This window comes from Eriocheir sinensis, chromosome 46 (assembly GCF_024679095.1).
Source record: "Eriocheir sinensis breed Jianghai 21 chromosome 46, ASM2467909v1, whole genome shotgun sequence".
Classification (NCBI taxonomy): domain Eukaryota; kingdom Metazoa; phylum Arthropoda; class Malacostraca; order Decapoda; family Varunidae; genus Eriocheir; species Eriocheir sinensis.
This window is the reverse complement of record NC_066554.1, coordinates 4,506,692-4,521,691: the sequence shown is the minus strand read 5'-3', so window position 1 is coordinate 4,521,691 and position 15,000 is coordinate 4,506,692. Positions and strand designations below refer to the sequence as shown.

Here is a 15,000-nt window from a genome sequence, read left to right as displayed (position 1 = left end):
GCTTTTCATCGTAATTTCCTTCTTCTTCCATTTCTGCAATCCTGTTATTTTCTCCAATTAAAACTTTCCTTTGTATCTGAATCTCCCTTCTCCATCACTCTGCAGTCATCATGCTGCACCCATTTTTCATCCCGGATTTTATTTTTTCGTGGCTATTATAAACGTACTTTTCTTTTAGGTGTCATTTTCAGTATTTTTGTATATATTATCCGAAGTTGTGTATGTTTTCCTTCGTAATTTCCTCCTTCTATTTCTGTATTCTATCTCTTCTCTCCAATCATAATATTCCAAGGTTTCTGTTTATCCATTCTACATCATTCTCCATACAGTATCTCCTTTCGAACTGTATTTTCTTTTATCTGTTTCTCATCCTAATCTTGTTCTATACATCATTTTCATTATTCTTGTGTATATTGTTTCCTCGCTGATTTTCCTATAGTCCCCCCTTTCGAAATGAGGTATGTTTAATTCATCCTGCTATCTCTCCTTTATTTTTCATTTGTTGTTCTACAGTCCACATCCTGTTTGGCCTTTTGTGTCCCTGTTTCTCTCTCCCTTTCCGCGTATCACTTTCATCCCTTTTACCATACTCCTTTTTTTCCCCCATTTAAACCATGAGTTCTGATATTTTTGCACGCTTGTTTTTGCCTTCAAGTTATATCTTCCACTCTACCTACCTGTGCGCGTGTGTCCTGGCATTCCCTTTTCCCTTCCTAGGCACGTTTTACCTTATTCCGGTGCATCCTGACTCCTCCTGTATTCCTGTTTTTTTCATTCCAACATAACTTGCCTTCTTTTATTTTCTCTCTCTCTCTGGTTGTTTTATTTTCCTGCGCTGGGTATCATTGTTTTCCCTTCCTGGGTAGCAGTTCTCGGCATTTTTCCCTGGTCATTTAGTCCTGTTTTCCTTGTTTTTTTTCCTGTTTTCCTCATGCAGCCGTGTTACTTTCTCTCATGTTCTGTTTTCCTACACTTTCTATCAATGTTTTTCGTCCCGCGTAACAGTTTTTGGTATTTTCCGGGTCATTTAGTCCTATTTTCCTAATCTGGCCATGTTTTCCTGTAATTTTGAACGCCCTGTCTACTACTGTTTTCCTCATGCAGTCGTGTTACTTTCTCTCACGTTCTATTTTCCTACACTTTCCATCATTGCTTTCCGTCTTGAGTAACATTTTCCGACATTTTTCCGTTTCTTCACCCCATATTCAGCCATGTTTTCCAGTATTTCTGAACGCCTCATTTCTTCATGTTTTCCTTATTCATGCGCAGCTATACCGTACGCCCTCAACTTTACCTTTACCTTTCTTTTATCATGCTATGTTTTCCCGTATGTCTCAACGCCGTGTCCTCTCTTTTTCTCCTCCGCAGGGCTGGCCGGGGCGGTGGACATCGTGAGGCTGGACGTCCCGCGCGTGGTGGAGGCCGATTCATCCCCGGTGGTGCTGGACTGCGAGTTTCAGGTTCACGAGTGGGCACGCAGCGGCCTCGTCATCAAGTGGTGGGTGTCTCGTCCTTGGCTTTCTCTCCTCAGTCACTCCACCTGTAACTCATCTCTTCCTTCCTTGTCTTCTCAGTCACCCTTGCTATAACTCATCCCTTTCTTTCTTCTTTTTTCACTCACCCGTTCTGTAACTCATGTCTTCTTTCCTTTCCTTGCTTCTGTACTGAGCCACTGGGGTACAATCTTCGGAAGGGGAGTGGGAAGTAGCTCGGGTCACGATGTATTTCTCCTGGAGTAGATGTGTCCTTTGTTTTACTGTGAAATGGAGAAAGTGATGATGTATCGCCCTTCCTTTATTCGTATAGTGACTGGCGATGAATGTTTATTGCTGTCGTTTTATTTGTAGGTATTGAGGGAGGTGATGCACGGATTGATTGATTGTCCTCCGCTCGCTTGCTCATACACTCACTCACCCTTTCGTTTCATAACACTCACTCTGATTTGTTGGAGTCTCTTCATTGTTACGGCATCAGGCAAATTGTTGGTGTAGAGCGTTTACAGGCTCGCTATAATTGATTTACTTCTCCAGTCACTCACACTCGCAAGATTTATGACAGTCGCTTCTCACTGCCCATGACGCAACTGAGTCATCCTGCTGGTAACTTTGTGCTTTCTGAGGATGTACCGTGTTTTTCTCCACCTGGGTATTCAGAGTACCTTCCCTCGCCACCTTCCGCTGCCCCTCATTGCCACAACTGCTTCATCCCTCTTCCCTCATAACCTCCCTCTGGATTTCCATGTTGACATTTTACCCATGAAGTTAACTGGGAAAATGATGTTTACATTTATCTGTATATGAATGTACTGTATATACCTATATCTACACATGATCAACTACATCTACATTAGATAGTGGGGAGCCTAAAGACTCCATTTGGGATCTGCAGTCTGTGTCTCCCTCGTAATGTTACTAGTTTGTCTCGTCTTGCGTGAGAGTTTTTTGGCCTCCAGAGACCTGCCAGGCACACCCGAGGCAAGGAGACCACTTCCAGTCCTCCCGCAAGACGAGAGGAAGTGGCACCGAAACGCTGAAGTGTGCTCCGCCCTCCTTACTGTGAAAGACATTCGTGAATATATGCAGATGTGACTCAACGTGTGGATGAAGGAAAATATATTTAAATGTAAATATATGAAAATGACATTCCCACCGAAATATCGAGCATGTCAAGGACACTTTCTGTCGGCCACATCCTTGTGCTCGAAGAGGCTCGTCTGCCTCTCAAGGCTGCGGCCAAAGGCCAGCCGTGCCCCTCCCCGCTCTGGCAGGACACAGGACTGCCCCTCGCCAGCCCTGTTTGCACTCCTGTGGCTGGGGACTCCACCCGAATGGGATCGATTGACTGATTTTCCTTTGTCATGGAACATTACTCACGTTTTTCTTATGATGGACTGATGTGTGTGTGTGTGTGTGTGTGTGTGTGTGTGTGTGATATATATATATATATATATATATATATATATATATATATATATATATATATATATATATATATATATATATATATATATATATATATATATATATATATATATATATATATATATATATATATATATATATATATATATATATATATATATATATATATATATATATATATATATATATATATATATATATATATATATATATATATATATATATATATATATATATATATATATATATATATATATATATATATATATATATATATATATATATATATATATATATATTAGTAGAAATTTCACTCACAAAAGTTAATAGAGATTATTAAAACTCAAAAACCATGCCGTTTAATATCACCTGTCACCTGATGGTCATTTAAAAAGAAAAAAGTTCCAGTCGTTAACCATTCCGTGCCCCTCTCCCGGCCCTGCTCTCTCCTCCCCGTCCCCCTGCCGCCCCACCCCTCTGACTCATGTCCTCTCACTCGCAACAAGTCAACGTTCTGTTTTGTCAAATAAATTTTCCAGTTTCAGTGATCATAAACTCATTTGTCTTTGGCCCATTTCCGTAACGGCAGCGGCAGTACATGATTTAGTAGAGCGATTTTACTTGTATAATTGATTAGTCACAAAATCAATGGACCATTCTGAGTGGGTGAATGGATCTTAATGGCATCCACACGGCTGATGCGAAAAGCTGATGTTACTTACGAGAAGATGAAAGGTGGCTGTGCCCGGCGCGGCGCCAGAAGCGGGCGGTTCCAAGCCTCCTGCTGTCCCCTGCCGCCGCCGCCTCTGCTCTTTCTGCTGCTGCTGTTTAGGCTGATGATGGAAGTGACGCGGCGGGTGCTGAAGCGGCCGCTCAGTTCTCGCACCCGTCGCCGCCGGCCCTGGAACAAGACAGTACTCTTCTACGACAGGCTTGAGCACGTCATTTAATCATACCTCTTCTAGCAGTGCAGCTCGCGTTTATGTAGGTGCTGTATATGATTACAATGCTCAACATTCCTCTCCCCCATTATTTGCTTGCAGGCCTGCCCCTAATCTTCTTAGTTTATCATTTTGCCTTCAGAAGTACTGCCGAAATAAAAGTTCCTTGTAACGGTCCAGCAAAGGTCCGTCCCTGTCACCTGTGCCCCCTGACCCCCCGCCCCGCCCGCAGGTACGTGGACGAGGTGAAGCTTGTCTACCAGTGGATCCCGCCGCGCGAGCCGATGGCGCTGGGCATGCTGGCGGGCCGCATCAACACCACCTACAAGGTATCCAAAGACCCCTGGACAGCCCACCGCGCCCTCTACATCCCCCGCCCCCACCCGGTGATGTCAGGCCAGTACTCCTGCACCGTCAGCACCTTTGAGGACGAAGATACCGAGTCGGCACACTTCCTCGTCTGGAGTGAGTCAATGATCGCCCCTTCGTATCTCACGCCCTCCGCCCTCCTCCCCCTGTTATGTAACATTTATCTTATTTGCTTGTCTCTTATCATGCCTCCCCTTTGTTCCTTACCTTCTAACCCTCACGTGACATCTTCTTCAAACGTTTAGTGCGTAAGATGCATCCAAACGAGCATATTACAGTAACTTGGGAGGCTCTGAGGACGAATATAAATAACCACAACGTGTCTGCCCTGCAGCCTTGTTTCCACGTACCCAGAAAACATATAAAAGACAAACAACTCTATATGGACATGTTTCCGCACCCCAGAGGCGCCGCGGCGGGTGGAGCTGAAGTACTGGAGGCCCTCGGAACACCTGGTCAACATCACCTGCCTCACCACGGGCGCTGCTCCCAAGCCCGAGTTTACTTTATTTATTCATGACCTCAACGGCACCAAGTAAGGTTATGACTTAAGTTTCAATCCTCACGGACCCAATTAGTGACAAAAGTAGTAACAAATGGTAGTGATGTGAATATCTAGTAGACGGTTCTTCACAGTAGAGGGCGTGACCCAGTGGAAAGTACTCGCCGGGTAGCCACACCTTCACACAAAGAGAACTCGGTACCACAAGGCCGAAGGCACACTGCTCTTAGTACTGTCAAGAGACCTCGTAATGGGGGGTATGGGGAGAGGGGTGGGCAATGTTTAAAATAAAACTGGGTCACTGATTTAGGTTTTTAGATTTAGGTCGGACTGTATAAGACCCGTGAAAGAAAATGACTTGTTTGGCTGACGCTTATACAACACACTCCTCCGCGCACCTCACTTCAGCAGCTCACTCTTTCGGTCCGGCAGGCAGGAGGTGGGCGTGCGGGGACGCAACGGGCGGCGCGTGGAGGGCCTATGGCAGGGCGGGGCTTGGGGCCTCATCCTGTGGGCTGAGACACCGCCCGAAACGGTGGTGGGCTGCACGCTGGCGCTCCCTGGCACCCAGCAGACCCACACTACCACCAGAGTCTACCACCCTGGTGAGTCCTCGCTGTGTGGGCCCTGGACGCCTCAACACAGGCGCTATTCAAAACTTTCCACACCAACACCCACTGAGCTCTCGCTGCGCACTATCCAGCTATTACTGAACACCTACACTACTCCAAGCTTTACTATCACATACTCTTGATTTTTAAACGTCGGATTAGTCTTCATCAACAATAATGTGGCTGATTTGTCTATTCTGACCCGTTTTTCAAAGTATGGTTAGTTGGTATTGTTATTTTTTATATATAACATTTTACGACTGTGTGTAATATGTCGACTTTGTGAAAATCCAGCACTTCTAACCTCGTCCCAAAAATTGAGTTAAAAACAAACTAGCCACTTAGCTATTAATATTTTTTTATTTTTTTTTTTTACGTCGCGGCCTATTGCGCCGGTAGGCTTCTTCCCGGTGGGGCATGATGGTCGGCCCAAGGCTTCTTCCCGGTGGGGCCTGATGGTCGGCCAGCCCGTTCTGGCGCAGGCGAGTGTTTATAGTGGCGCCATCTTGCATTGGCTCATGCTGCCCTCCCGGAGCCCATCTTTAATCCTAGAATCTAGAGTCCGGGTTGATAGGTGGCCTTCTGGACAGCATGTGGATAGTTTTAAGCCACTCGGCGACGTTTAAATTTAGAGCGATAGTCATCATACTACCCACCCCAATGAGTCCTCGCCTGAACACATGAGCATCCATACTACTCATGGCATTCCACACCTCCATTACTGCTTTTACGTCGTGCATCAGCCGACTATACCACTGGCTCTTAAAGAGGGGAGGTTAGGGGGCAATATCCATCCACGGCGGGCGTCAGAAAATTCAAAGACGGGCGTGAGCAGAAAAAAAATTGATTTGCGAACTAAACTCGTCATGTACCCGTATCTTCACGTCCCACCCACCCCACTCTGTGCAAGGAAAAGAAACGGAACGCGCATACCCAACGACTCACCCTTCCACTGCTCCGAAAATATCGCCACTCACGGCAACGCAGCAGTAAAGTTTGAGGTAAGTTTTCAAAGTATTTCGACGGCTATAAAAGTACGTCAACTAAGTATAGCAGTTTTATTGATTATTAGGCCATTTGTATTTACAGAGTTCGAAATATCCTGTGTTTTATTTGTTTCATTGAATAAGAAAAATTCCAGTCTCGCCTTCATAAATTTTTAGTAAACCCTTCTTCACTGTTGGCGTCGGGCAGGCGAAGGTTAACAGCTTCTAGATAGTTATAAAAGTTTCGCAAATTTAAGATCGTGTGTAACGTATTTTAACAGCAAAAGTTCTTAATATCGTGGCATGAGTGATCAGCCATGCGAGTGTGTGGGCGCGTTTATGTGTGTGTGGGAGGAGGTATTTGTGTGTGTGTGTGTGTGTGTGTGTGTGTGTGTGTGTGTGTGTGTGTGTGTGAGTAGTCTGTTACATCATCAGCCATATAAAGTCGTTTGATATATTGAGAGTTAAATCAGAAAGTTTACCTATAACTGGTAAACTTGTCAGTTGGGGATTTCATTTGAGACATAATTATGATATTCATAGGCATCTCACCCTATAGGTAAGTACTAAAAATTACAGCTTGACCACACTTTTATTGAAGTTTTGTCTTTAATCTGAGCGTTTTAAATGTAATAAAATGGTGGTTAAAGATAGGGTACCATGTGCTTTACTTTTTACTTTCTTATTTACAGAACAGCCGAAGAAATGGTTCAGCAAGGGAAGACGTGGAAATACGTTGAAGAGAACATGAATTATGATCTTGCATCGATGGCTACGTAAGAAATTTTTTGAAATAACTCAGTGATGTATTTGCCTCAGAACATGGACCAGTGATGCAGGAATAAGCGTCACCTCAGCGGCAATCATCCCAATCTAAGTGACAAGCATATAGCCAATTTTGCAATCCTTAACAGACAAAACTAGACGTGCCAGAAACATATCGGCAGCAATCAGCAATAGTAGAGACGTCATTTAATTCTATTCGAATTATCTTTCATGGTAGCTAAAGCAAAAATGATGAAGGGCATTGGTGAAATACTTGTGAAACCACGCATTCCATGTGCTACTTGCAGCTGCGAGGTCTCAGAAACTGGGTGTGATCTTATCATCCGATACCACAGTGAAACTTTAGATTGCTGAAATGGCAGAGGACAAAATCGTGAGAGGTGGAGAGACTAAAATCTTCCTCAGTCTTGTAATACAACGTGACGAGACCAGAGACGTAACCCAATGCTCTCAGTTGCAAGTTTACACACGATTCTTGAGGAAAGAATCTTTGGTGGAGGAAAAGATCTTTCTTTGCCCTATAGAGACCAGAGTAACAGCTGACGATGTCCTCAATGCTTGTTTGAATAAATTTTTTAGAGCGTGACATTTCCACGGAATATCATATAATTGGCATATGCACATATAGAGATCCATCCATGTCGGCATCGCGCTCAGGCTTCATTAGCAAAGTGAAAGAAAAGAATCCAACTGCAATTTCCACACACTGCTTCATATATCGCCAAACTCTGGCAGCACAGACTGTATTCACAAATACAGAAGCATTTGCACTTCATCAGTACCGAAAGTTACATGAGGAACAGTGCTGTCATTACACGAATGATTGCACGGCTCTAAAGGACTATAAGCTCGGAGCGCTTGTATGGACTTTAAGAAATAAAAATGGGTTCTTATCCATCACAAGTACCAATGAGACGGAGTTAAGCACCGATGGCACGCGCAGCTAAACATATGCTCTTAAATTTACTTGAAGATCCTGGAAAACGAGTTCATCACTATTTTTCTAACATCAGCGACAGCGGTTTTGAATTCAACCTTTCCGAGAATCTCTTTTCCGTGGAAGTTGGGGATGTCTCTGAAACCTTCAAGAAAAATGTCTTCAACTGAATTTCAGTTCTAGAGCAAAGAATGGTTTTGCCTGTCAGTCTACCACCCCAGAGAGTCCTGCATATCTACCTGAAACACCCGCACTCCTTTCAGACCTTCCCCCACCACCACCACTGATGCGCTATTGTTGTGTTCTGGCCGTCTATACAAATATCTACATTGATTAAATCTTCACACGCAACACCAACACCACTAGTGAAGCCTTGCTATGCACTGTCTGGCTTCTTCAACACACATTCCTTTCAGAGCGTTACAGCCGTGCACACGGCCACACCACACAACATTCGCATCTCAGTGAACTCATATTAGTCACTCGAAAACTCGCTGTCGTCCCATCAGCTCCAGGCTGTTCGAATTTAAGCTTTTTTTTTCTTTCAGTTCCAGACAGAAGTTAAAACATCAAGAATGCCATTTGAGTCATTACGTTTTATTACAATTTTCCTTGACAGTAAGAACAAAGTATCACATTTTGTTTGTCATTGCTGCCTTGATGACCCGAGAATCAATGCGGAACATTTGCCAGCATTGTAGTCGGTTCAGAATGGTGGGCGGCAATGATCAACAGTCGATGAAATAATGGCAAGGGTCGCTGCGCCAGACTCACCTTTAAAATAACTGTTAGGGTCTTCCACGTATTCCTTCAGCGGATGCATGCATACTCAGGTAAGCAGTTCTGGTCCGGCCGGCCGTGCGCTCACCACCCCAAGACCAAGTTGCATAATTACTTTAATTATTCATCATTGCTTCCAACCCCTCAGCACGTCTCTTCACCCCGCTGTTTCGTGTGTCGGCCTCATGAGTGCGCCATGAAGTGTAATCAATAGGGGAGGAAATGTTCACTCCAATGCATGCTTAGAAATGCCAGCAATTAACGTTCACTATTCTTTTCTCGTCAATGAAAGAGATTCACAAAGATACGTACTTGAGCCTTAGTGGTTCTTGTGTTGAAGAAGTTTTCACTACGGCTCACACACGCTAGTGCCAAAACATAGTGGTCAGTGTTCTGTTCCCTTTCACTGTAGTGACGCGACTCACAGGTACACATGTCTCTCATTAATAATGTGGAAGGAAACATTCACTCCAGTTCCCGTTTGTAAGTGGCAGACAAAAACATCCATTATATCGGTCCCTTCCACTAGAGACTATAAAAGTAACACAAATGAGCTGGTGGTCATAATGTGTTCTCTCCATTCCTACCATTGTATTGATACTCAGAAATTAACATGTTTCCACTTTACCCTCAAAGAATTCCGATAAAATTTTCATGTTCCTTTAAAAAGTGCTAAAGCTGCCCGGCTGCTCGGCTTGTACCGCTGAGCTGGATCATCCCCGGACGATGCAGGCCCATCAGGCCGTGTAGGGACGTCCTCGTTTTTGTTAGAACACTAATCTTCGTCCAATCGCCACATTAATTCCGTACAAATCCTGCTAAAACCCGTCAAATTGTTTCCGTTTCGACTTATTTACGGCGCGGAACTATTGAAACGCATGATCTCGGTTACAATAGAAATAATTAATTTGTCCCCGAAATCCAAAAAAGGGACAGAGACCACATTCCTGGTAGCCGATTAAAACACCCTGGGACGGTCCACAAAACACAGTGGCGGCGTGGCGTAATTGTGTGCGTGCTGGCGCGAATGTGAACAAAGCTGGTGATCAAGTGTTGTGTGAGGCTTCAAACATAAAGAGCGTCGTTATTAGAAGAGCGGAAAACGGTCACAAAAATGAAAGAATAAATATTGGTTATAATACACCTCTCCCCACACAATGCCGCGCCATAGCCGGGAGTAGTATAGTCGCCGTGCTGCAAGGGAAATATAACGAGAATGAGGAATTATTTCATCACGGCAGAGCGAGGGAGGTAGGGTTGTGCCTGCAGCGAAGGGCAGAATATAACTACAGCGTTAGGAAGGAACTATTGTAGAAAGCCAAGAGCGACGCAGAGACGAGGAGAGACAAACAGGAAAAGAAAGCGGTGATCACAGGGAGTCGAGAGTAATCCAAACAGAGGACAGATCTAAAGGGGACGAAAAAAAACTTGTATCAAAAAGCGTCGAGAGCGGTGCGGAGAAGGGGAGGAGGGAACAATTACCAAAGTCGAGAGCGATGCACAAAACCGAGGGAAGGAGAGAGAGAAAGAGAGAGAGAAAACAGGAGTAGAAGGAGGAATTATCACAGAGAGTCGAGCGCCAGAATATGTTGAGAGCGAATGGTTATTGAACCCTTAATGTCCCTGATGTCCCGCGACGGCGATAAAGGGAGCGGCGAGAGGGCCGTAGAAGCACCTTGTTTACATAATGGGGTGGGCGTCACCTCTGGAGGGGAACACCTGCCTGCTGTCTCCACGGCCTGCCACCCCCTTCAGGAGCCGGTAGGCGGCGTGCTGGGGAAGGCCGGTGGGCGGGGGGCGGGGGGGCGGGTTGCTGAGAGGGTGGAGGGTTGGGGTGGGGGGGGAGGATAGAGGGGTGAGAGAAGGTCGGGGAGCGAGAGGCTGTGGGGATGTTGAACTAAGAGAGAATAGGACTAACAGAGTAGGACTGGGAGGTATGGAGACGAAGGTGTTGGGGACTGGAGGGTCTGGGGGCTGGAGGGACTAGGGGCTGGAGGGTCAGGGGGTTAAAGCGGCATAGTGCTAAAAGGGATGTGGGCTTGGAAAAGGAGGGGACTATAGGGTCGAGTTTCTGGGGAAGTGGGGCTCTAGAAGGGGAGAGGTGCTTGAGGGACTAAAGGGCGGGCCGGGGACTGGGGCAGAGAAGAGTTGGGGATGAAAATATAGGGCCGGTGAGGGGACTGTGGTGTGGGTGCTTGGAGGGAGGCGGAGGGAGGGGAGGGAATGGAAGGCTAGAGGGAGGGGGGGCTGAAAGGGGGCAGGGGGACACAAAGGAATGCAAGAGATGATGGGATGTTGAAAGAGGACTGGAGCGAGTGAGGGGAAGAGAAGTAGAATTAGGAGTAGGGTGCTGCGTGGACGGGGAATCTCAGGAGCGGAGGAGGGGATGTATAAGAACGAAGAAAGGGAGGAAGGGGCGAATACTCAGATAGGGGTTAAGAGAAACATTGACTCTGGGAAAGGAGTTTAGGGGTGAGAGAGGGGAAGCAAAGTTGAGGACGGCATGGGAACGAAAGAAAGGTGAGGGAATTATAAGGTGGACGGAGGTGGAAGGGAGGGAGGGATGGTATGGACTGAGAATGGGGTTTTAATGATGAAAGAGGAGAAGCAAAGTGTGGGAAGGGAAGCTAGAAAGGCGGAAGACAGCGTGAGGACGAAAGAAAGGGGAGGGAATTATGGGGTGAGGGGGAGAGGAGAACGGTGGGAGAGTGGAGGGGAAGCAAATCAGTGGAAGTAGTCAGTCGTTCCCTCCGCACAAAAGAAGGCGAGAACAAGGTACGAAGCCGCCCAAAGCGTCACATTTTGCCGCGGTTGAATCAAGTTTATCTATGTATACCTGAGGGAGTCCGGGCTAATCTACGTATGTACCTGCCAGCGACCAGAGCGCCGTGACGTGGTTACACACAGCGCTCGCCAGCAGGAGACTAAGTGCTTGCGGGATTAAAGACTCAGGAGCACGTGTGGTTATAGTTGTAATGAGGGATTCGGATTGTCATGTTTTCCTACTTTCTTCGTGGGTTCCCTTGCTCACGCTACATATGGACTGCTTGATGCTTTTTTTTTTCTCTCTCTCTTTCTTCCCTTTGTGATTTGGGGTTAGTCAGCTGAGATGGTGGTTTTTCCCGCTTATCAAAACATCAAGTCATACAAGCTGGGGGGGTTTTCCTTCATTGCCTGGTGAGTCGATGGAAGGTATGCCAGTTCAGTTTTTACTATTTATTGTCGCAAAAAAGGTTCTGCCAGTTCCTCTTCTTTCCTTTTCTTGTCAAGTACGTTTCCTCTACCTCTTTTAAGTCACAGAGTCATGCCAGTTGAATTTCTTTTGTCGCTTATCAGGTCGCAAAGAGGAGTCATGCCAGCTAAGTCAGGAATCATACTAGTTAATCAAGTTACTTTTGCTGTTTATGATGTAACAGAAAACCATGTTAGCCGAGTCTCTTGTTAATAGAGAGTCCAGGAAAAGTTCGGTACAAGTTCAGTTTGGAATTTAATCCGATTATTCTTTTTAAACGTCTTTCATTCCAGTTTCCAGTTCTGAGTAGCGTGTTCCGAGCATCTTTTTGTACACGTTTTATGTTGATCCCTTGTCATGTCTCCCTCGCCGTATAAAAGTCGCAAAAACATGGTACATCGATGAAACTCAACCCACCTTGCGAATGTCAGCAGGAATAAAATTTCGACGCAGACTCATCTCTCGATCGATGCGTTTAGTTCAACAACACTGGATGCCTTGAACACTACACTCGCCTCAGGACGCCAAGAAAAACAATCACTCCTGTTCTATCCATCTGGCAATCTTACTGCTTATTGAACCCTATTCCCTTAAGAAGAACAAAAACAAAAAGCAGGAACAAGAATAAAAACAGATTAGAAAAAGCACAAAAAGAAGAGTAAGAAAAAGAGAAGAAAAGAACAAGAAGACTACAGTAATAAGATGCACTAATCCTTTGAAGACATTATACACAGTTCACCCAAGGCATAATTTCATTCCGCAGTTCATCCCCTCAACAGTATAATGTGGTCACCGCTTTCATTAGTGAGGGCCAGGCAGCGTCCCGCCCTCCCTACCCTCCGCCCCCGTCGCATCTACATACACCATGAGCTCCTTTCAGCCAAACTCCGGCGAGACACCTTACTATTCACACAACTCTTGGCCAGATCGATCAACTTGCCGAACCTCAAGCTGTGCGGGCTTCCCTGTGGCCTCCCTCACCGCGATCGCCTTCACTAGACAGTTGGGTGAGCAGGGCGGACTTCACAGAGGAGGGTCGGACGTCCTCAAAGTCATAGTTGAGGTTCGCGGACTATACCACTTTCGAGACATAATTAAATCCTCATGTCGAGACGAAATCAGTCGTTTGGGGCGATATCACTCCGCGAAAGCATATTGATCTTGCAAAGGTTCATATTACCAGAAAGTCACTTCCTCTTTGAAATCCCTTTTTGATGTGGCTCATAATGATTTCAGGAAAGGGAAGCATTTGTGTCTTCGAGGAAAAAGTTCTTCTTCTGTAGTATGTAAGGAGTTGGCAGACACGGGTCAATATGTAACTCCTTCAGAGCGCACCAGGTCTCTGAGGGGACGGCATGGTGAAACTGTTTGATTTAGTGTTAGTTACGAAACCGAAGCTGACCATTTTCTTAGCTTCTTCCAATATGATATGTAAAGATGCTTATTACAAAAAATTGTGTTATTACCCTTAACTAGTTTATCTTATAGCAAATTGAGCGACTAACTACGAAAAAAGAAGATTAATTTATTGCTGCACAAAGAGAGAGAGGCAGAGATACAGACAGAATGACAGACAGACACAGACAGACAGAGAGACGGACAGACGACCAGACAGACACAGACTGAAAAGAGAGTTCTGTAAAGTTAACTTTGGGAGTCTCCAGATGCTCCATTTTCATACCTTTTAGCGCATAAACGAGTATAAGAGAGAGAGAGAGAGAGAGAGAGAGAGAGAGAGAGAGAGAGAGAGAGAGAGAGAGAGAGAGAGAGAGAGAGAGAATCATCGCCAGACTATCGGTAACAGGAGACAGAGGAAGATAATGACATGCGATGATTAACTCGCAAAAAGGCAGAGACGAAGTTGGGCATAAAAGCCTGAGAGCGCTCATGGTAATATTTATGAAAATGACCCAAGTGACGCAACGCCGAGGAGGAGAAGTTTGAAAAAATATTGAGATAAGTTTATGCAAGAGTGGTGATGGCGAAATTAATTGCTTCACTTTCTCTAATAACAAGAAATAAGCAGTCATTTTATTAACCGCTCCCGTGCACATGTTATCCACCGTACCTGCCACCCACCGAGCACTGCTAAGTAAAGAAGCTTAACTGCTAGGTGAGGAAGCTTCACTAATAGTACATCCCGGGGCACTACAGCGTACCAAATGTTTACATTTATTAATGAAACACGCCTCACAAGACGCTCACAGGTACACAGTGCCGCGCATGTACAGAATACCCGGCAAATAATCTCAGAGCCTTCGCTAAAGTATCGGTCTACAGTTATATTATCATTATAAGAAAAGAACAAAATACAAAATGATACACACACACACACACACACACACACACACACACACACACACACACACACACACACACACACACGCGCGCGCGCAGTGTACAAAAAAAATCATATATCTGTATGAACGCTCTCTTTCTAAAAATGTTATTTCGCTTGAAACATCTTCGCACTGAGACAATATTATAAATGTTTTTTTTTTCAAAGGGACGTTTATCATAAGACACTTGTACTTACTCTATTTTTTTTTATTTCCCTGAATAAATAATTCAGCTTACAAAAAACATCCATTTCCTACCTGCTTTTACTTTATCTAAAAAAATATTATTTTGTAAAATGTACCTTTCTTAAAAAAAAAAACCGCTGGTACTTACTATAGAAGTTATATTATTTCTCTGAGGCAAACTTTTGCCAAAGAAAGCATATTATTATATCCTTTCCAGCTTCAACTTGGTCTCTAAGTCTAAGACTAACAGAATTTTGTTCCTTCACCAACTTAACGACATCAGATTTTTTATACAAGAATACTTCCCCTTACAAAAATGACGTCAATTCACCCGTGTTTCATTATTTTCCTGCTCGCCTCGCCTTGCTCCTAAAACACCCATTATTTTCCCGGACATTATCCCTTCACTC

At 44.8% G+C, this 15,000-nt stretch overlaps 1 protein-coding gene across 2 annotated transcripts in view; it reads left to right on the top strand.

Moving 5' to 3' along the window:
* LOC126980993 (uncharacterized) overlaps positions 1-15,000 on the top strand; it is a 57,804-nt gene that overhangs the window by 39,865 nt on the left and 2,939 nt on the right. For both annotated transcript variants that reach the window (XR_007733697.1, XM_050831532.1), the window contains exons 3-6: positions 1,369-1,498; positions 4,095-4,327; positions 4,637-4,766; positions 5,166-5,338. Coding sequence is in view for 1 of the 2 variants with exons in the window: in XM_050831532.1 (XP_050687489.1) it covers positions 1,369-1,498; positions 4,095-4,327; positions 4,637-4,766; positions 5,166-5,338 (666 nt within the window). In the remaining variant the exon portion in view is untranslated. The remainder of the gene's footprint in view (positions 1-1,368; positions 1,499-4,094; positions 4,328-4,636; positions 4,767-5,165; positions 5,339-15,000) is intronic.